This window comes from Pteropus alecto, unplaced genomic scaffold, assembly GCF_000325575.1.
Source record: "Pteropus alecto unplaced genomic scaffold, ASM32557v1 scaffold131, whole genome shotgun sequence".
In the NCBI taxonomy this organism is placed as follows: domain Eukaryota; kingdom Metazoa; phylum Chordata; class Mammalia; order Chiroptera; family Pteropodidae; genus Pteropus; species Pteropus alecto.
The window spans coordinates 19,169,157-19,190,906 of record NW_006434709.1 but is presented as its reverse complement, the minus strand read 5'-3'; the positions used below and the strand labels follow the sequence as shown (position 1 = coordinate 19,190,906).

The window sequence follows — 21,750 nt, the reverse complement described above, 5'->3', positions numbered from 1 at the left end:
CATAAGGTATGGAGAGGGCTGGATGGGTCAGAGAGGCTGCCTGGGGGAGGAAGCCTTGGACTGGGCTTAGAGGTCTGAGGGAAGATCCAGGTGTGTATGGGGTGAGGGGGTCACTGCTGAGTTTCATGGAAAAGCATTGGACTCCAGCCCTGAGTGAGTATGTGTATATGAGTGGGGAACAGGGAGACGGAGGCCTCCTTTCTGGCCAAGGTGGTCACCACAGAGGCGGGATTGGGCAGTGGTTATGAGCTTAGAACCAGACTTCTCAAACCCCAGTGGCAGGCCCTTTCATCATAGCTTGCTTTCCCCAGCCCCATGATTAACAGGAGAACCCTCTTGCTCCCCAAGTCTTTTCAGGGAGACTGTTGGCATCTTGCACCCTAAAGATGGGGCACCCTTGGGATGTGGGTGGTATGTGGGTGCCAGCAGTGAAGAGACACCGAGGCAGAGCACTGCAACAGAGGGTGGTAGTGTGAGCTTGGAGGATGGAGAGAAGGTGGGCTCATCAACCCTAACTCACACCCCTGCGTGTTCCCAGGGCTCCTGAGAGGGGCTTCAAGCCCTTCACTGGGATGAAGCCCAGAATACCTGTCTCACTGAGGTGGGCAGGGCAAGGCACCTGCACTCCCAAGGCTGCCGGCTCCGAGTAGCTGTGGGTCCACCCAGCCAACAGCCGCCCTTGCCAGGAAGCCCTAAATTTAGGTCTTCCCGCCGTGGAGGAGCTGTTTCCCTCAGCAGCATAATTACAGTAATTATGTGCATTCAGATTACATGGTAATAAAATTAGGATCAAATCAGTCCAAATTGAAATCAGATGAGTTAGGAGCAAAGTAATCAATGACAACATAAATAGAAAAGCACAAAAGGAAACTTAAACATGCAGACTTGTCATCTGAATCGGGAGGAGGGTGAGCTGTTTAACCTCAGCTGAGCATATTTGCATTTGGGGGCTGGTTTGAGCTTGAGTTTAAATCGGGTACAAGTTAGAGTGGGTTGTGCTGGAGGGCCAGGGGAAGTGGGGTGCTCCTGGCGGCCTTTCCTGACCACACACTTCACCCTTCACAGCTCCCTAGAGCCCCCCTTATACTTGCCTTGGACTTCTAGCACTTCACGTTGTAATCAGCGGTGTTTCCTGACGGCAGGAACTGTCTGTCTTCCTCCTTGAAACCCCAGCCCTGAGTTAATGCCTGGCGCTAATTGGATGGATCCTACTTGCCAATGAACACAATCACTTGGCACTGAATTCTGCCTTATATGGTACTTATCTTTTTCTTGATTAAATGGGGGAGCTTCTTACATCCTGAGCCCCTCTCCCTTACACAACCCTGCATAAAGTAGGTGTTTGCTAATATCTTATAAAATGATACCCATCCCAGCTGGCTGGGAGGGATGGGTGTGGGAGGTCTGCATCTGGTTCAGTGGTTCTCTGTGGCTCCCTGGGTTGCCACTGGGCCAAGAGCAGGCTGTGGATAGCCAAAGGCAGCCCGTTCTCCATGGAGGCTGGGATGGGAGCAGCCCAGCACTCTATTGTCAAGGCTGTGAGCAGAAAGAATGGATCTGACCATGGCGGGCAGAGGGGTGCTAGTGCTGTGACAGGACATGGATCCTGAAAGGTGTTTGACACCACCTCTTTTCCTGCCTTCTTAGCTATTCTGGCTCACGTTGGCCTCCAGCAGGCCCAGCCATTGCCCAGCCATTGCCCAGCCAAGCCCTACTAGCAAGGGATAGAAATCTGGGGGTGGAGAATTTGGCCCATGTTGCAGGAAGGGAGGCTGAAACTAGGACATTTGAAAAACGAGTTGTGCTGGCTGAAACCAGACTGGATGGCCACTTGCCTAGAGGCGGAGCACCGGCTGTCCCCGGGGACTGTCCTTATGCCCAGAGCCAGTGTGGGATGTCCCAGGCTGTGTCTGGGTCCAAGCAAGGTTGTCCCTGGGTGAGAGTGGGTAGGGAGGGGATTGGGCAGAGGAACCTACCTCCACAGTCGCATGCTGGTTGACATGGGGTTTGCAGCGGGGTGGGAGCAGCTGGAGAAGCTAGAGGAGCCTGAGGCTCCCCTAGGTTACAGCAGTGTGCGGCAGCCTCCTGCTTTGGCATGGCCACTGTCTCTCCAGGGTCACCAACCAGTTATTTGGGCAGGATAAAAAGGAGATGTAACGATTTTTTACTATTCCTCCAAACACAATTATTTAACATTCGTTTATTTAAAAAGTGGGATCTTTTCTAGGAGGATAGGAGATGGGGGTGTGCATATGTACTGTGTGTCATGCATGGGAGAAAAGGTTGTGAAGTGGAAAAGCAGGCCATGATCCCCTTTGGAAAAGACTGCGATCCTGTCTGTCTTCCTGAGGGGACAGTATGGGGTGGTAGAAAGAGTGCAAGCTTTGGAGGCAGAGAGGATAGGGTACAAATTCCCGCCCACCCACTTAGTGCTGTGTGACTTTAGGGAAGTTATTTACCCTCTCTGCACCTCATCTGTAACCTGGAAACAATCACATCCAATATTATAGGTGGCTGTGAACATCAGAGCTGAGTGGTGTTCCTGCTTAGTGGTGTCCCTTGCAGGTATCTGGTAAATGGCAGCTATCCCTGTGACACCCCCTTCAAAATAGCCGGCTGTCAAAAAGGTTGCGCTCTTGTGTTATTGCCTTCATTTTTCAGATTCAGGGGTGGAGAGAGCCAGGAAGATAGATTAAGTGTTTATGAGGCAGGGGAGAAAGAATGCTGGCTCTAGCTTGTGGGGGTTTAGGAAAAGTGCCTGCTTTTCCCAGGAAGACAAGAGTACATTTTCAAGAGCAGATAACAACAGATCTTGGCCTAAGGAGAAACTGGAGGTGCTCTTTTAAAAAGCTCCGCAGGCTCAGAAGTGACCTTTCTCTAGTTCCCAGGAAGCTGGAGGACGGTAAAGCTTCCAGGCGGACAGCCTGTTTGGCCCACAGCAAGATGAAGAAGACAGCCTGAGTGTGAGCAAAGCGTGTAGCCAAAGCCCATCCCTGTTGGGACCAAATTAGGACAACTGGAGAGATGCAGGAACTTGTAAAGCCATGGGAACGTTCTTACTTATGGAAAGCGAAAGCAAAGGGTCAACATGTGCTATCCTTCAGTGCATCCTTTCCCCAAAGGGCCAGAGAGGAGAAAAATGAAGAACCCCAGAGGGCAGCCATGAATCAGGCGGCTCAGAGAGCAAGATGTAGAGTCAGGAGACCTGGATTAGAAACTCAGTTCTGCGACTTACTGGCCATGTGACCTGGGGTGGGTCCCCTAAGCTCCCTTGTGCCCCAGAACCTTCAACTGTGAAGCACCCATTCCATCAGGTGGCCTTGGGGCTGGGAAAGGCCTGGAAAGCACTAACTTGCTCTGGAATTGCAAGGGAGGGAGATGGCCAAGATCTCCACTTGGGTTTGTGGCAAAGTTACATGATTGCTGTAGGTAAAGGAGGCATTAAAAGCAGTGTATCACTGAGTAGCGAACAGTTGAAAAGAACTTTGAAAACCCCTCATCCTAGAAGTATAATGGTGAGCAAAGAGGGCTAGTGCTGTGACCTGAGTGAATCTTGCAGAAGCAGTGACCACAACTACAGAGTCACCAGCTGTTAACTTTGGAGGCCACAGGAGGAAGCATCTGGAGATTGGAAAGGACCAACAAGGTCCTAGGTGGGGATGAAGATGATTGTAGACGGGCAGGCACTGGGCTATTCAGTCACCCATTTGGTTTTCACATCGCAGGTTGATACCCATTAGTGGGTTATGAAATAAAACTCTATTTATTTTTAAAAAATGGAATAGACTATTAGAGAATAGATAGAAAATATCTGAGTGTATTATGTGTTGTTGGGGTGAATGTTGCGACAAAGGGCAGGTTTGTGGTTCCTGGACCGTGGGTCGGGGTCAGAGTCCGGCCAGCCCAGCACAATGCACGGCCCAGGGCTGTGGAGACCCCGCTTGCCCGTGGGTAAATTAACTCCTTTTCTGTGACTCAGGGTCCAGACAGAAACAAGGCAGGCAGTCGAGTCCCCTCTCGGGATTCCAGGAGAGTCTTTGTTGCCACTTCTTAATTTGTCACTGAGATCATGTCTTTATAGGGGAGGGATCTACTCAGATGGCACTTGTCACATCTCAGGCTGAAGCTTAAAAAAATTCTGGAAAATTATAGATGTAAAATTACAACTAATAATAATTATGTATGTCTGGCCCCAGGGCTTGTGTTCTGAGCTACTAGGCTGCCCCACTCTCTGTGAAGACTACTGTTCACAGGTGTGGAGCTGACTCTGCACTCGGGTGGGATTATAGGACTTCAGGACAAAGGTGGCAAAGCCACATTCTCAGGGGCTCTAGGAATCTCACTCTTGTCTTAGATGAAGGGGAATTGCGCATTTACATATATATGAAACTATATATAGAATATATTTTTTATATTTTTATGATATATATTATAAAAATGCATATTTTATATTTAAAATACATCTATATTTTGAGGTTGTTCATACTTAATAGACGATAATATTTCTTTTCCTTCATAATCACTACATTGACTCCACATGTAAAACGTTAATTTGTTTCTGATCATTAATAGAAATCAAAATAGTGTTGGCTGTGTAGGAAAATGGTACATTGGGAGTTTGATTTGAGGCAGATGCTGACACCGTGCTTAGAGACCATTTTAAACTACGTGGGTAAGGCTGGCAAGCACTGGAGAAGGAAAGCTACTGACCTGGGGGTCAGAGTTGACGGCAAGTCAGTCAAGCTAAAGATGTATGTTTTCGTTTTTTAAAGCTAAAGGATGGTGCGCTCTATTAATCCAGAATATGATGCGTGTGTACTGGAGAGTAATTTTCCCTGTTTGCTAGTAATCGCTGAGCCTTGTTCCCAGTACCCTCTCTGAATGGGTGGCCAGAGGTAGAAGCTTGGTGTTTGCCAAGTAGAAGGACACGGCCATGGGCAGAGTGTTTACACATGGAATGCAATAGGTTTCTGGATTATTTTTTTTTTATAACTTGCACTTGATGGTTTATAAAAAAGCCAGCTCCTTTTGAATGAGGCATAATGATGTCTAAAGACGGGGTGTGAGATGAGCCATGTCAGCAATGGGAATGTTAGGAAGGACGAACAGTGCCGTTTCCTCACTTACCCTTCCCGTGGTACTTCCTGTCCCCCCTCTGCCACGAGGCCTCCTCGGACAACCCCAACCACATGATAGCCCCGCCTTGGAGCTCCCAAAACCCCATGGCAACCCCACACAGTAGAGCCTTAATTAAGAGCCACCTTCTTCTCCAGGGTCTCGCCCTCCTTTGTGTCGGTTCACAGGATTCCATGAGCTCATCAGGCATCCTGCCCCTTGTCACTGGGCATCCCCAGCTGGGCCCAGCACAGAGTCTGGTGCTGCAGAATCTTCAGTGGAGATTTTCCGGGAGGAGCAGTTGGAGTGGGGGATGCAACTCCCTATTTTACAGATGAGGACCTTTGGGGTACAAAATCTATATAGACCCCTAGGGTGATCAGGCGCCAAGCCAGGATCAGGGCCGGTGTCAGTGGGCTTGTCCTCCTGTGCTTTTCTCTCAACCTGGCTCTCACTTCAGGCCCCCGCAGCCTTCTTGAGTCTTGCTGGGCCAAGTGCTCCAGGAGACAGATCTGTATCTCCAGCCTTGGGCCTACCCAGCCAGTTGGGGCTGGTCAGCAGGCAGCTACAGGATTTCTTGAGCTGATGTTTCCCCCTAAACCCCAGCTCCTTAGTTCCGATGGAGTCAGAGGCCCAGCTGTCTAAATCCCTTGTCTTTTCATTGACCAGCTCTCCAACCTGGAGATGTCCCACTGCCTAGGCCAGCAGCTTGAGCTCAACCATGAGGGGACAGGAGGGCTGCCCTGATCAGCATTTGATTTGTTGGGGATAGTTGGGCCACCGAGGGATTCAGCCATCTCTCTCTGGGCTGTCAGCTCACCCTTCTGCCTCCCTTGTACTTTGGTTTTATTTTTTCTCTCTCTGTTCACTGACTGGGTTCTCTGCTCTGTCAGCCTTTTTCCTGCACATAACTCATCACAGCTGCATCCAAATGGCGGACTTGGCTCAACTTCCCTCCCCACACTGATGGCCTCTGTCTCAGCATCTCAACTTCACACTCCAAGAAGGGAGAGCCCATCGCCCACCCTCTAGCTGTGGCCATCAGTCAGGCTACAAGATGCACAGAGCTGCCCCACTCCTGAGGGAGTGGAGTGGACCTAGGAAGGGACAGGAGCAGGGCGGAGCCCGCTGGCTTGGGTGCCAGAAGCCAACTTAGGTTTGACTCTGCTTCCTGGTTGGCTGACTTCGTGGGCCTCTGCTGGGGGAAGACACTCCACACAAAAGGGCCTTGACATCTGGGTGGCAGTGGGCTTTGGGTATGATTTGTTTAGCCTCCTTGCTATGGGGCGATACCCATCTTTGTTCTCGGTGACACGAACTTGGGTACACTGCCACGCCAAAGATATGGACAGAAGACATTCCTGGACCTGGAAGGAGGAAGGGGGCATTTCTTGGAGGCGTGTGGGCTGTGAGTGTGCTTGGCTGAGGCCTACAGCTGTCCCTTGCCTCGCTGACTGACCTGACTGCCATGGGTGCCCCCAGAGCACTGGGAGGCCTACTTTGTGTATGCCCCTCTCTTCGTGTTACATGTTGTCCATGATGATATGTACACATGTGACCTGTGCCAATTGGTCCCTTTCCAACTGGAACAGTCCCTGCTGCTTCCAGGACAAAAATGGCCCCAGGTCTTTTTCCGCTGAAAGGTTTGAGCTCCCGGTGTTAGGGAGCGAGCTCATAGGCAGAGCAGGAACAGCAGCCTGCCTGCTCTGTAAGGTGGGCAGTGTCCCCCAGGCCCAGTACCAAGGCCTTGCCTATCCCTCTACCCTGCCCCTGGCTTCCCTCTGCTGAGCATGGCAGGGACAGATGCAGGTACCTACAGAAGCCAGACAAGGAAAGGAGCTGGCAGACTGGCCTAGTCCTGGGTCCATGCTCTCAGCAGAGCATGTCTTGGGAGGTGCAGGTCCCTGGGGCAAGGGAAGCTTTCTCTGGGAGAGGCAGTGCCCTGTGACCTTGAGCACAAGGCCCGTAGGTGGATGGGGAGGTCCAGGGAGTCACTGGTAGAGGTGACAGCTTTGATCCTTCCACTCTGGCTGTGTGGCCTCAGACCAGCCACCTGGCCTTTCTGGTCACGCTGCCCTCACATGAGCAATTGCAGTTCTGAGTGACCCATGCTGGCGACTGAGCAGCCATATGCCAAGTCCAGCAAAGCCCCTCTACTGACCTTGGCCTCTCCTCTCTGCAGCTGGAGGAGGCAGAGCGCTTTGCCATGATGGTGATCGACCTCGGGGAAGAAGCCGGGGAGTTCCTGTCCAAGGGCTACTTGGCGCTGGGTCTCACCTACAGCCTACAGGCCACTGACGGTGAGTGCCGGGGCCTCAGAGCCTATGCTTGGGGTGGATCAGGCCTCCTAATGGCCTCCTAGGCAACTTCAATCTTCCCACCTCCCAACACAGCCCCCTTGACTCCTCAAGGACGGATGTGCACACATACACACACACCCCTCAGTCCCATTTCCACTCTTACCCAGACTTCAGCACTCCCAGACGTGCCTTCTTCATCAACCCATTCTTCCCCCACTTCAAGGCCCAGCCCCAGTTCCTGGCAGAGTCCATGCTGGTGCTGGCAGCTGTAATGAGCCGCCAGCCTTGACCCTCGTTTTGGTTCATTCTGGTTCACCTTTACCCTCAGCACCGCTGTGACTTTTTAAAGTCTTTCAAATCCCCCTCCATGCATGGCATAAAGCTGAGTACATAGAAGGTGTTTAATAAATACTTGTGCTTGGCGGGTGGGTTCCTTTCTGCCACTCAGAGCCTGGCGTTCTCTCCCCAAGCCTGCCAGCTCAGCTGTGTGTCCCCCATGGATCAAGCAGCCACCTACTTCTGTATCCTTGCAGCTTGAGGGAAAGGGAGTGATGTTTCCACCCCCGACCAAACCCAGGATAGGAATCAGCCCCCAAAAGTATGATAGAGGTTACTAGGGAGCTGGGGGAAGGAAGTTGGCATTTGGAGGGTACAGACTTTCTGTTAGGGATAATGAAAAAGATCTGTAGATAGAGATTGGTGATGGTCGAACAACATTGTCCATGTGCTTAATGCCACTGAATTGTACACTTAAAATTTGTTAAAATGGTTTAAAAAATTAAAAGCCATAGCAACCTCATAAGGAAGCCCAAGGAGGCATGTGGCCAGAATGGATGTGGGAACCTCAAGGCTCGGGTCCAGGTGGCAGAAGCAGCGAGTGGAAGGACCTGGTGTGCCGAGAGCCATGCTGGGAGGCTGGGGCTGGGTGGACCCCTACCCCCACTCTGAAGACCCTTCCCTGGTAACCAGGGCAGGGGGTGGCATCAGTCCAGAGCTGCTTGAGTGCAGGCGTTTGCCAGACAGGGCCCGATGGGGCCTCCCCCTGCAGAGCGTATGTGCCCTGGGGTGGGACAGGGCTGGGTTGGCCCCTTCAGCACTCCTCAGCACCCGTCATGGCATCTTCATCCTGTCTCCTGCAGCGACTCTGAAAAGCAAGCAGGATGAATTGCACCGGAAAGCACTGCAGACACTGGAGAGGTGAGGAGGGCCCAAATTTCACAGAGGCACGAGGTGGCCCATGCACATGCTTTATGTCGGTGGACCCTCCGATGTATACAGAGCAAAGGTTTATGATCCATTTTATTGACCAAGAAATTGAGTCTCTGAAAACTCACACAGGAAGCAGGCCTTTGGGATTGGATGGGCAGGTTGAGCCTTTCAATACTCGTCACCTTCCTTTCCCTGCCCCAGGTTGAGCCCCAGCCCTCCTGAGCTCAGGGATCTAAAATGGGAATAACAACTCATTATGGTTGTGATAATTACCTGAGATAAAGCAGGAAAGCACCTTACATAGTGCCTTACTTGCAGCAGGAGCTCAAAAATAGTGTTTGTCTCCTCCCGGCCCCTCCCCAATTCAAGGGGTCCCCTCCACCCTCAGAGTCTGGAGGAACTTGAGGGGAGGCAAAGAAGCCCCTCCCCAGCAACACCCCTCTCTCCCTCAGACCCATCCTTGCTGAGCCCCTCTCTCTACCACAGCCCTGGGACCCCTGAGCATCCCTCCCCAACCCTTCCTCTGGCCCCACAGCAGGGCTCTTCCCTCAGCCCTATGTGTCTCGTCCCCCAGCGACGCCCGCCCCCTCCCCCAGCACTGATGTGGAAGGTCCTCAGGCTCCTGCCAGCTTCCCCAGAACATGGGGCACATGCAGCTCCTCCTGGGGCAGGTTGTTCCTGAACTCGGGGAGGTCAGAGTCCCATCCTGGCCAACCCCCTCAGAGTGCCCAGGGTAGGGGCACATTTCCTTCCTTCCCCTGCCGCCTCTTCATTCCCCGGCCACCTGCTCCCCCCCACCCCCACCCCCTTCCTCAGGGAAGTATTCCCTTCTGTCCCATGCTGGAGAGGGCAGTTTCCAGGCTCTGTATAAGGTCACAGCAGGGCCACGACCAGGCTAACAGCTTCCCAGAGGAGAGGGGCTTTTCCCACTCCCAATCCTACCCCTCCCAGGCAGCCCTCTGCCTCAGCCAGAGCCAGCGATTGAGTAGCCAACTGCCTCTGCCTTGGGCTGTCTGTGGCTTTCTGCCATTATCTCCCAGCTGGGCACCCTCCCAAGCTAGACCAGGCAGAATCCCTGACATTTTGCCCCAACACATGACATGCTGGAAGCAAATGTCACACAATGGTTGCCCAACCCTTGATGACTGACTTGGTGCTGCTTTTCCCCATACAGAGCTCAGCAGCTGGCACCCGGCGACCCCCAGGTCATCCTCTATGTCTCCCTGCAGCTGGCCCTTGTCCGACAGGTGGGTCCTCACAGTTCCTAACCCTCAGGTCTCTGGGGGCTGCTGATCTTCTCCTGGCACCACCGCTTTTACTGACCATGTGACCCTTTGCAAGTGATTTGACCTTTCTGAGCCTCGATTTCCTTATCTATGTGAACACCCTCATATGTCACCTCAGAAGAACCTAGTAAGGATTAAGTCAGAGAATGAGGCAAAGCCCCTGTTTTACCTTGCGCTCCACCCTGCATCGGCTTGGCGTCTCCCCTTACCGCACCCTGACTCTCATTGCAGGGCCCTTCCCTCTCACCCCATGCTCAAACCCTGGTCCTGGTGCCCAGGCGTGCCCTGGCCTTACTTGTCACTCGTTGTCACTCTGAGTTGTCTTGTCTCCCTCTCTGAGTCCTTCTATCTCAGTCATTTTCTCCCTGGCAGCCCTGCTGTCTGTCGTTCCCTCTGCTCTCCCCTCTTCCTCTCGTACCCACCCCTCCTCCCAGTAAACTTCGTCCCTCCTTCACCTCCAGGCTGCCCCTGACTGTCTCAGCCCCTCGCCCCACTGTACCCACGGCTCCTGACTTCCAGGTCCTGGATGAGGCACTTGATACCTCTGTGCTGTTCTCTTAGGAGCATCAGTCTGCTCTGGTGCTCCCGGGATCATGGATGGAAAGATACCTGAGACCACTTATTTTTAGCTCTTTGTAAAAGAACCAGTGCTTTTCTTGCCAGTCTAGTTCATGATAAACCTTTGGTGATGCATTTTTTAATACCTTTAATTATTCAGACACCTCCGATGAATGGCGTCTTTTGTCTCAGATCTTGGTAGTATCATGGGGTCAAGACTCTAAGCTAGACCTGGCCTGCCTGGGTCTCCGGCCCACCAGCCCATCCTACCCAGAGTATGTATGGCTGTCTGAGCAGTGATGGCTGCAGACTCAGATACCCAACCCAAGATAGTGGGGTCCACTCTGTGGAATCACCAGGGCAGGAGCAGCCTCACGGGGCACGGGCAAGCCAAGTTGGAAGCCACATTGACCTTAGCTTCCTCGTTCCCTTTCTTTGACCTTTCCACAAAGGTAGGTCCCTATGGGAGGACTCTGGGCCTGGCACTGCCCAGGCCTGTGCAGAGGCCAGGTGGAGACCAGGCAAGGGCCAGGCACACCAAAAGCCAAGGCCCCAGCTGGCCTGAAGTACCGGCCTCTCAGGGAGCATGGCGAGGGGTTGGGGGGCGGTGCTGTATCTGAGGTTTGATAAGGAGCAAGACTTTCCAAGAAGAATGATGAGACTCCTGGGAGGATGGTGATAGTCACAGGGGCTGATGCAACTACCAGGCCTGAGAGCACAAGAGAACAAACACACTCCTCAGGACTAGAAGGGTCTTACCTGGTCATTAGCTGCCTAGCTTTGAGAGCTTGAAGAGGGAAGCACATTTTCAAAGGTGTGCAGGACCCTGCAGGACATTTGTCCTACATTGTCTTGTCCTCTCAGCCACTGAAATGGGCATGACTATCATCTTCATTTGGTAGCATACAAACTACAGCTCGGAGAGGTGAAGTCCCTTGTCCTAAGATGCCAACTAGCATGTGGCAGAGCTGGGATCCATGCCCCCCATTTGACCCCATAGCCCAAACTCTTGCCACTGTGGGCCTCTGAGTAAGAGGGGCGTTTATCTGACGGTCTCCATCACTTTATGGACAGGTTCAGAGAAAAGGGCCTGATGGCCTATCCTTACAGCCCCGACTCCTCTGGTTTAAGAAATGCTTCCTGGCATCTACCTAGATCCTTTGTGCTGCACTGCACACCTGTTCCTCTTTACTCTCGAGTGGGGACAGCAGTAGCTTCCTGGGCCTGACTTGGGGCAAAAGATCTCTCTTACCATGTGACTTGGGGGTTTGCTTTTTCATCAGAGCACCAGCCCTGCTCCCCCAGTGCCCAGGGTCTCACCTGAGCCCGGTGCCTCCTTGATGGCTGGCACTTGGCACCAAAGCCCTGGGGGGAGGTGTGGGCCTTGGGGAAGATCGCTAAGTTGGCAGCTTTCTCTGGCAGATCTCTAGCGCCATGGAGCAGCTGCAGGAGGCCCTGAAAGTGTGCAGGGACGATGCCAATGCCCTCCACCTGCTGGCACTGCTCTTCTCCGCCCAGAAGCACTACCAGCACGCACTGGATGTCATCAACATGGCCATCACGGAGTACCCTGAGAACTTCAAGTGAGTTCCCTGTGGGCACCACTGGGCTGAGGGGCTGGCCAGTCAGGAACACACGTGGGAGTCCATGCACACCCTGCCCAGCTAACACACACTGATTAAGTGCCCATTGCATGCATGCTCCCAGCTAGAGAGCTAAGGCAGGATGAGGACCTGTGGGGCAGGAGAATGGCTTTGGTATTCTGTGTCCAGAGGTTCCAGGTGGGGAGTGGTGAGCTCTATGTGGCATCTGAGGGCTCTACAGGGGCTTCGTGGACCACAGAGGGGATGTGGTCAAACACACGTGGTCAAGTTGCTTCCACTCCACCTTGGGCTCTGTATTTGAGCCTCCTGGGAACACTAGCTTAGGTAACTTCATTATAACCCTGGCACAGCCAGCCACAGGTGGGATTCTAACACTGGCTGGGCTGGTGCGGGCCAAGGGAGCCATTTCCCTGCGTCCAAGCAGGCTAGTGGGCTTGGGGGAAGAGGTCATCTCCCTGCAGGGTAGTCCTGGCCTTTCCTTCCATTCTCGGCTTCTCCACACTCCCATTTACCGTGTCGCCCAGATGGCCCTCTCTGTGGAGCAGGGTTTGTGCTGCACTTGGCCCTGGTGGTGGGTGGATGAAGAAGAATTAGACTCTCCCGCCTGGCCCCACCTGTACACAGAAGACCTGCTGCCACCCAGCGGGGACTCTGGGGCTGGTGACAAGAGCCCTGCTGGGCCAGCTGCAGCAGGAGGGTGTGTTGCTCTTCAGACGTGAACAAAAGGGAGATTGGCTTGACTTCTGCCCTCCTCCCCCAGGCAGATGACACTGGGTGTGATAGATCTTGTTTCTCTGAACCCTGTGATTCCAGAATGGAGGGGCCTCTGAGTACCCCACTCTCAGGGTGTCCCATTTTAGGGTCTGAAGGAGGGAATTTAGAACCAGCCACAGACAAGAGAAAGAAACAGGGTCCTGGCTACTCTGAGAGGTGACTTATGCTGGCAATGAAAACCGGTTCACAGAGAATTAGGGAAAATTGGTGGGTGCCATAGCCGTGAGAGGTGATGGGACAGGGCTGCCCCTTAGGGCAAAGCCCCAGGATTCCTGTGCCTCGGCCTCCTTCAAAGGATGCTGAGGGTGGCTTGGCCTATGGACTTTGCTGAAGATGGCTTCCTTCTCGCCAAGGCTCAGGAAAGGTGCTTTGGGAGAAGCAGAGTGACCTAACCATAAGCTCCCCAGTATGCTCCCCTGATGAGGAAGACCCTGTGACTAAGACCTCGGGCAGGCGTTCATCCTGCAGGTTGGCCTGCTTACCTGGGAGTAAACCACCCCTCTGCCCACAGCACCCTGGCTTCTGACCCCTTTCGTCCACCCGACATCTTGGTCCAGGTGGGTCCCAGCTGCCCACAGCCAGGTGTAAGCAGAGACAGTGTGTGGCCAACTCAACATAACCCATTATTTGTGTTAAGAAGATGCCCCTGGCTCTTGGCTTCGACCCCGCATTTGCAAGATTATTAAAATTGAAATCAATTCACTTTAAAGGCAGCTAGCTTCGGGAATACTAATATACAGAAAAAAAAGTACACGTGGACAACGGATAGTTATGTTGTCTCATTAATCCCGAGTACGATACAGCAAGACCTACTGCATAGAAGTTTATTTTTTACTTTTAATGAAAATACACAAAGGACAGAGGTCTACCTCTTCCAGTACTAGTTACTTTGCTTTTTTCCAGGCTCACCTGTGTGACAGGGTGTGACCCGTTGTCTGCTGCTGGCCACAAGGCCAGTCATCAGATATTGTTTTATCAGCAAGTCCTTTTTTCCAAGTGAAATCTTACATGTAAATTAAGACTATGAACAGATAGAAGTAGAACCGTCCTGATGGAAACAAGGGAAGGGGATTCACATGCTGCCCGCTCAGCCCCTCCTCGGACCCCCTGTCCCGGCGTCTGGCATCTTACTGCAGTGTCTCTTCCCAACTTCTGGGATGAATGCTTTGTGCTGGCAGAGTCACCTCCCTTGGCCCGATGTGGGAGGCTAACGCCACTTTTTGAAAATCTGCTCGAAGCCCATGCTGTGCTAGGAACAGCGGGAGTGGGGTGGATTTGTCCGAGATGAGGGTGGGGGAGCTCTCTGGCTCACCCTCAGCACCTCCCAGCGCACCCAGGGGAGGTGCCTCCTGCTTCCTGTGGGCTTCCTCCATCCTCCCTGGCTCAGGCTAGTTGAGGAAGCTGTCTTCTCCCCACTATTCCCTCCCTTGTTGGCAGTGTGCGCCCCTCCATCCCCTTTCCTCCCACCTCACTCAGGTGCCCCCTCCTTTCCCAAGAAATGCTTCACTCACTGAAAGTGTCTTCATGGGGGCGCTAGAGAGGCGGTCCTTGCTGTGAGATTGGTGACTCCCCCTGGGAGGCCCATGGCTGGACTTCTGGGCCTCCAAGATGCCTGGAACTGAACTCACTAAGATTTGCACTGTGTGCATGCATCCAGGGAGAGGGCTTTCAGCAGACCCTCAGAGGGACCCTAGACCCAAAAACGGTGAGCCGCCCTGGTATAGGTTGTGCTTTTAGTCAGTTTGCGGGATAACTGGGCCCCTCTCTGTCAGCTGTGTCCCCACTTCTGCAGGCAGAATCCTTCTAAAGGGGCAGCCATCACTGTGGAAACAGAGTTCCCCCATCCAGAGACACACCAGGGCTGCCACTGCAGGGGCCTCAGGCTGGGGCCCTGGGGCCAGCAGCAGGGAAACTTCTGTGAGGCCCAAGCCCAAGGAAGGAAAACATTTGAGTCCTGTCCCCAGAGGCCTCCTCGGGATTCTTCTGTTCCTATGTCAGTATACAGATGCCTACTGAGGAGCATTTGGCCACCTGAGCACCCCCTCCCCCATGGTGCCTCACTCTGCAAAGCCCATCGGGGTCAGTGGAGTAGAGAAGTAGTGAAAGGTTCTTTATCCCTGAGCCACCATGAGCTTTTCACCTCCATAACCGTGAAGAGCTCTGTCTTGATCTGAGCCAGCCCTAAAAGGCTGCAAAACTAACTGGAAAAAATATAGGAGGCTTCTGGCCTCCAGAACTGAGAGAATACATTTCACATTTCTATTGTCTTAGGGAGAAAAAAAAACTCCACCTTAAAATATGTACGTGTGTGTGTATGTGTGTACGAATATATGCATGTGTGTGTGTGTATCTAGATATATAGATAGATATAGATATAGATACAGATACAGATACAGATATAGATATAGATATAGATATAGATATAGATATAGATATAGATATAGATATAGATATAGATATAGATATAGATATAGATATAGATATAGATATAGATATAGATATAGATATAGATATAGATATAGATATAGATATAGATATAGATATAGATATAGATATAGATATAGATATAGATATAGATATGAAGTAGGAGTGAGGATGGAAAATCCATCTACCACAAAGCTCTGGATTGACCAAAGAGGATGACCATGGCTCTTTGCAAATAAGTCAGTACTATTCCCCACAGATGAAACTCCGGGAATACAGAAATCCATGGGTTAGCAGGATATATCATCGAGTCCATTACTGGTCAGGGATCACTGAAAAATGTCATTGCTCTTCAGTGGAAACTGCATCCTGCTTCTCCAGCTGCTCCCTGCTTTGGGAACAAGCTGTGTGGCGCCAGCTGTTGCAATGGCAGTTAATTAAATGACCGGTCCAGTAAACATCACTGCAGCAAAACAAAAGTCAAACCGCCATCACCCTGACCTCCACATCACCAGCAAGGTCTATGTATTCGGGGGGCACTTAAGGGCCCGTGGTCTGGGTCTGTCTGCCACTGAGCACCTCCCCACTAGCTGCCCCATGTGGCTGAGATCGTTTAGAGGGTCTGCCTTTCTGCAGAGCCTGCGTTAGTGAAAAGAAAGAGGTAGACCAGCCAGCGTTGGGGTGGAGGAGACCTGGCACAGGGGAGGGTGCAATGGACCCCTTTCCACATCAGCTTATCCCTGTGCAAGTCGTGCCTGTCACTTACCTGTGTCCCCTCCAGCAGCATGCTCCTCCTTTCCTTGCCTTCATTTTCTCATCTGCCAGAAGACTGACATCCATTCTGCCTCCCTCAGCTTCCAAAGTCTTGTAAGACTCGGGCAAGAGAAGGTCTCACGGTCGGTTTATAACCGTGTGGTGGGGTCTGGAAGGCAGCCCACTGTGTCAGACTGCAACATGGCACCCAAGGGGGCCAGTGCTCGTGGGCCAGGAGGTGGAGGAGGGTGCCCTGTGTGTAAGGGAGGGCAGGGAGGCAGAGGCAGGGAAGCTCTGTGAAAGGTCTTTAAGCTTTTTAGCTGCATAAGAGGCCGTAATTCCTACAAGCAGTCTCAAGACTCCTGGAGAAAAATTCAGCTTTCGTGGAGTTGAACTTTCGAAAATCCTCCTGAATTCAGGGATTAGAAAGCAAAGCAAAGAGGATCTTGATTTTCGTGCTGTGGGAGGACCTTTAGTTAATGGAGCTTGGGTTTAAAAAGGCAGGAACGTGATGAGGCAGAGACCGATGGCCACGGGGACAGTGTGAGCCTGGCACAGTGGGAACCAGACACCCTGAGCAACCTCCTGAAATCCTGAGGGCTTCTAACTAAGCCCTGGACACATGTGCTGGCTGAGGCCAGTCCTGGTCAGCCTGCAGAGGGCCTCGTGGGGGCAGCAGCCTCCCTGTTCAGACCTGGTTCTAAGCCAGGCCAGGCCCTGGAATGCGAGAGGGCCCATACGAACTTGAAGATACCTTTGCTAGGCTTTTCTCCTGGTCGTGGGTACGGGAGGCAGCTGGGAGGCCCAGCCCAGGGGGGCAGGAGTGCAGGGTCAGAGGGAATCAGCTACTGATAAGCATGGATCCTGAAGCCCAGGGCTCCTTGGGGCGCTGGTTTTAGGTAGCAGATTCCTTGTGCTTTAGTCAGGCCTCTTGTAGTGAAGGTCACCATGGTAACCAAACAACATTCCTGAGCTAATGATGGGAGCTTTCCAATAACCAGCCTGTCAGTCACTGCCCCCACCCCAGGCTTGGCAGCCTGCCACATCAGTGTTGAAAGCCCCGGCCCTGGGCTGGTGGCAGAGGAGCCAACTGGTTTGCCCTGCCCGTCTCCGCAATTCCAAGGTTGCCTCCTTCCACCACTGTCAGTCAGGGTAGGCCGCCCCACCCAGGTCCAGGGGGACTTGGAAGGTCCTGGGGGAAGGTGTGTGGAAGTGGGGAGCACTCCCCAGCACTGGAACAATGAATGCAGCCCTCTCAACAAGCCAGAGCTCGCTGTGTGTAAACAAATGAAACCATCAAAGCCATCTCCCCAGGGAAACCTAGGCTGTTTTGGAAAATGTTTGAGCTGATAACTAGGCGTTGGCTGGGGCCAGACCTTGACCTTATTTAGTTAAGGTTAGCGCTGGCCCCAAGGGCACCTCTCTGATCTACCTGTCCTGCCTCACCTTTTTCTCAAGTGGCAAGTGACATATTTCTAGTGGTGCATTCCTCTGGGGCTCCTGTTAACATTTCTGACTTAAACCCAGTGTGTTTATTGGATGGATCTTATTAGGGACTTGTAGTAGATCAAAAGGACGCTTAAAATACCAACCCTCCAGTGAGGAGGCTGGAATCAAAGGTATGAGCATAAACCTAGTTTATCACTTTGCTGCATTCATTAAACATATTTAGCTTCCACAGCCCCCCGAGGACAAGAGCCGGGGGTTCAGCTTGCAGGCTGCGTGGTAGAGGGGGAGTGTTAAGCCAGACATAATCACTGGCACCAGGCTCTCTTCCCCAAAGGTCAGTTCCTCATTGCTAAGCTGGTTTGACATTCAGCATTTCCCTTCGCTGGTTGTTCCGTGCAGCCTCCTGTGATCTCACTCTGTGTGACGCTGCAGTCAGAGTCCTCGGTCTCCCTTAGTTGTCCACTTAACTCAGACTAGCAGGGTAGATGACCTGGGTGGCTTTGTTTGAAGAGGAGAGGGAGGAAAGGAAAGAGATATTTGCATATTTTTCCAAAAGGAATTCTTCATTTGTTTTAAAGTGGTTTTAGCCCTTTGCTTCCTGGACTCCTTGATTTCCTTGCTTATAACCTGTTCTAGAGACAGGCACTGGGGCCCAGGGCACACCATTCTCTAGCTGGAGGGGCCCGGGCCCAGGAGGGGCATTCGTACTGTGAAGCAGGGCTGTCCTCCTCTTGGCTACAGGTGGTCTTCGGGTCCTCAGGTTCTGCTCACTGAGCAGAGATCACAAACCAGGACCAAAGCGTTTGCTTCTTGGTGCCTTATACCAGCTTGGAAGCCTTCCTTTGTTCTCCCTGAGGACTTTCTGCAAGTTCTTCCGCCTCCGAATGGTCATGGAATTGCCCTGCGTGGTTTGCGTTCATATCTTTCGAGGTTGTGAATTTGTGTTTGCAGAGTTATCTGGGGTTAACTGGAGGTGGCCTGCAGCTGAGGGAAATGGGCCTGGAGGCCACTGGGTCAGCCATCAGTCCACACAGACAAGAAGGCCTTGCCATGCAGCCAGCCATAGCATGTACTCCAGGTAGGACAGGGTTTGAAGTACAGAGAGGCTAAATTCAGTAAGCAAAGCATACAGGCTGTTGATTTTTAAAGCTTCAAAGTTGGGTCACATTGAATGAATTCGTTAGGAGGTAGAAGATCAGTGTAAGCCTTAAAAGATTAGGGGATATGAGTCAATGTAATTCTCCAGACCCAAGGAAAAATCGTTGGTTTTCAGGGCTGGGAACCATAAGAATCCCTTTCACACTGGGGGTTCGTCCATGGGAAGGTACTAAGGCTGGACCTGACTGTGGCCCTCTCCTTCTCAGGGAGATGCTCCTGTTAGGGCTTTAATAATACCCTCAGAGAGCTCGGTGTGACTTTAATCAGTTAATTGCCCTGGTGGAGTCTGTCCCAGAGGCATGGAGTCTAGGAGTCTGGGAGACCTGCGCCCTTCAGCAAATGCCTGGTATTCCTGGCCAGGGGCAGGGCCACACCCTGAGAGCCAGGTGATGACAGCCTGAATGGGGCTCTAGGGGTGCTCTGTCTCCGACACAGAGGGGCTACTCCCCCTTTCTCCATGCCCCCATCCTGTCCTGGGGAAGGAGTCTCTGCCTGGTCAGGCTGGCCCCTCCCACCCACCTCCTGGCTTTTCTTCTCTGCCAGTCCAGCCCTCCCTACCCTGCTGTGCTTTCTCAGAGACCCCTCAGCTTCACTTGGCCTGAAGTGTTCCTCATGGAGTTCCTCAAAGCTGACCCACTCAGTCGAGTGCTTGGTTCTCCTCTGTTTAGTTTCCTAATCGTCTCAGATGTATTGTTTGAACCTCCCCTGAGTGTGGAAACACCTCTGGGGCAGAGACTGTGGCCTGTCCTCTGCTTTCCCCTCCTCCTGTAGGGAGCCCGTGGCTGGGCGCCCAGCACCCAAGTAGACCATCTGATGAGTAGACCATGGGAAGGAAGGAAGGGAACACATGGGGATGTTGACATCTTACAGCTCTCAGAGTGCGCACACCCCTTACCCTGTTTTGTTATCATTTGTGTTTGATTTATGTTTTAGTTTTTATAGCTCTCCTACTTTAAAGGTGAACAAACTAATGGGAACGCTAGATGATATCTCAAGATCAGGTAGCTGATGAGTGGCAAAGCAAGGACTAGAACTCACGCCAGCTAATGGGCTGAACAGCCCTAGTCTGCTTGAACCCATGAGCAGTGCACCCAGTGCTTGCTCTGCCAGGCGCTGCTCTAAGCACTTCAATTACACCCCCTTAGCAATATTAGGAGATACAGAAACTCCCATTGTTCCCACTTTACAGATGAAGAAACAGAGGCATGGAGGGCATAAGTAAGCAACTAGATAACAGGGGCTAGGTAAATATTGACAGGGCAGACGTGGATCAGACCCTTTATGAAATGCCAACCCCCTGCTAGGCTTTTATTTCCACATAAGAACCCCCAAGGCATATATACAGATCTTGTCATTCCCATTTTATAGATACAAAATTGAAGTTACCTGACTTGCCCGGGGTCACATGGCTAGAAGAAGGGAAGCTGGGATTTGAACGTGGATCCTCAAATGTGGCCCCTGGTTTTCACCACTGAGTCCGACTGGGGGCAGCCCAGGATGGGGTCCGCTTCCTATAGAACCCCATGCTGTCTGTGTGCCAATTCTGGCCTCCTGGCCGAGGAGTTAGACTTTCCAGAGGCATAGGCCACCTAACTCAGAGAATAGCCTGCTTTTTCACTCAATTATGTGTTTTCTGTAAAAATAGAATACTTCATTAAAACAGCACAGTACACCCATCAGCTGGAATTACTAATTACTGTCCTTTAAAGAGATAATACCCCCTTTTGCACATTCACCACACCTGCTGCCATCCCTTCCCCCAGTGTGGAAGGCTCCCACGATGGCCAGAAACCTGAGGGATCAGGCAGAGCCACCCATGGCCCAGTGAACGGGTGAACAGAGGCATGGGACCAGGAAAAGCGGAGCATTCTGCAGGACATCCTGCCCCTTCACTTCTTCAGAGTCCTCTGATCCTGGGAATGCCCACAGCTCTCCAGGCCTCAGTGAGTCCTTGCGACTCAACTTCCTTCTTCCATTATCCAGCAAAGATCCATTGAGTGACATTAGGTCAGGCATTGGGGATACAAAGATAAGAAAGACATGGTCCCTGCCCCAGAGTACAGAATCTAACAGGGAGGACTGGTAATGACGGAGTGAGTGGTCTGGGGCTGACACTAACCTCTTTCGAGGGATAACTGTGCACCAGGGCTGCCTTTATAGGCTCTCTTGCCCTAATCCTCCCAATAGCCCTCCTGGGCAGTGCCATTACTGGCCCCGCTTTACACAATAGGTAAAAACTCAGAGAGGTGAAGGCACCTGCTAGGAAGCAGCAAAGCCTAGAAGCATACCAGCTTCATCTGATACCAAAGGCCATTTCTGCAGTGTCCTGCTGTTTGAGGAAGAATGAGCCCGGGGCCAGAGGTGGCTCTCTCAGATGCATGGCAGTTACCGTGTTCAAGTGTTTACTGTACATGCTGAGGAATTGTATAGGGAGCTGCTTTCAGGAACATGAAAGGAAAATGTAGACCCATTGTGCTTGCCACCCGTATAGCCCATGTCCTTCGCTGCAGCCAGATCTGCCCTGCCAGCATCTCCCTGCCACCAAGGGTGCTGGGGTAACCAGCCAGGGAGGGGACACAGGGGAGAATGATCCGAGGCTCCTGAAAAGGTGGACTGGACAAGATGACCTCTGACCCCAGGACAGAGCTTGCTTAGCCAGAGCCATTGTCACAAAAATATCCCCTATTTATCAAAGAATTCTTTTTTGGGAAAAAAGGTTTTAAAGAGGCTCATGCTTACCCAGTTATGAGGAGGCTCACCCTAACATATCTCCTCTTCATAGCAGTGGGAAAAAATGATTTGTCTTTGCCTCAAATGAGAACAGCTCCAAGTATTAATCCTTCTGATAATTAGCAGGCTGATTCTGGTCTTGCCCCAGGAGTGCAGACCAGGCAGGAAGGGCCCAGGAAGGATGGGAGGAAGAGGTGGAGGCCAAGCCTACCCAACTATTCCCCTGGGAACCTCCACCTTCAGCCCTGGCTGGGGGGATCTGGAAGATTGGCAATTCTGGTGACCTGTGGTGACACCCAGAGACTCTGACCTCACTGGTCTGTCTTTCTCCCACAGGAGAGGGACTGGCGCAGACACGGACAGTCAGACAGACATTCAGACTCTGCAGGG

At 52.2% G+C, this 21,750-nt stretch overlaps 1 protein-coding gene and 1 long non-coding RNA gene across 4 annotated transcripts in view; one reads left to right on the top strand and one right to left on the bottom strand.

The window, feature by feature from the left end:
* Positions 1 to 21,750, top strand: part of TTC7A (tetratricopeptide repeat domain 7A) — a 111,666-nt gene that overhangs the window by 58,772 nt on the left and 31,144 nt on the right. For all 3 annotated transcript variants that reach the window (XM_025045222.1, XM_006909621.3, XM_025045221.1), the window contains exons 12-15: positions 7,298 to 7,415; positions 8,555 to 8,612; positions 9,799 to 9,871; positions 11,891 to 12,051. In XM_025045222.1, the coding sequence (XP_024900990.1) occupies positions 7,298 to 7,415; positions 8,555 to 8,612; positions 9,799 to 9,871; positions 11,891 to 12,051 (410 nt within the window). The remainder of the gene's footprint in view (positions 1 to 7,297; positions 7,416 to 8,554; positions 8,613 to 9,798; positions 9,872 to 11,890; positions 12,052 to 21,750) is intronic.
* On the bottom strand, positions 15,497 to 21,740 carry LOC112477925. The gene is made up of 2 exons (XR_003045683.1): positions 16,037 to 21,740; positions 15,497 to 15,733 (listed from the first exon to the last, which is right to left on the bottom strand). It is a non-coding gene; the product is annotated as an uncharacterized LOC112477925 (long non-coding RNA).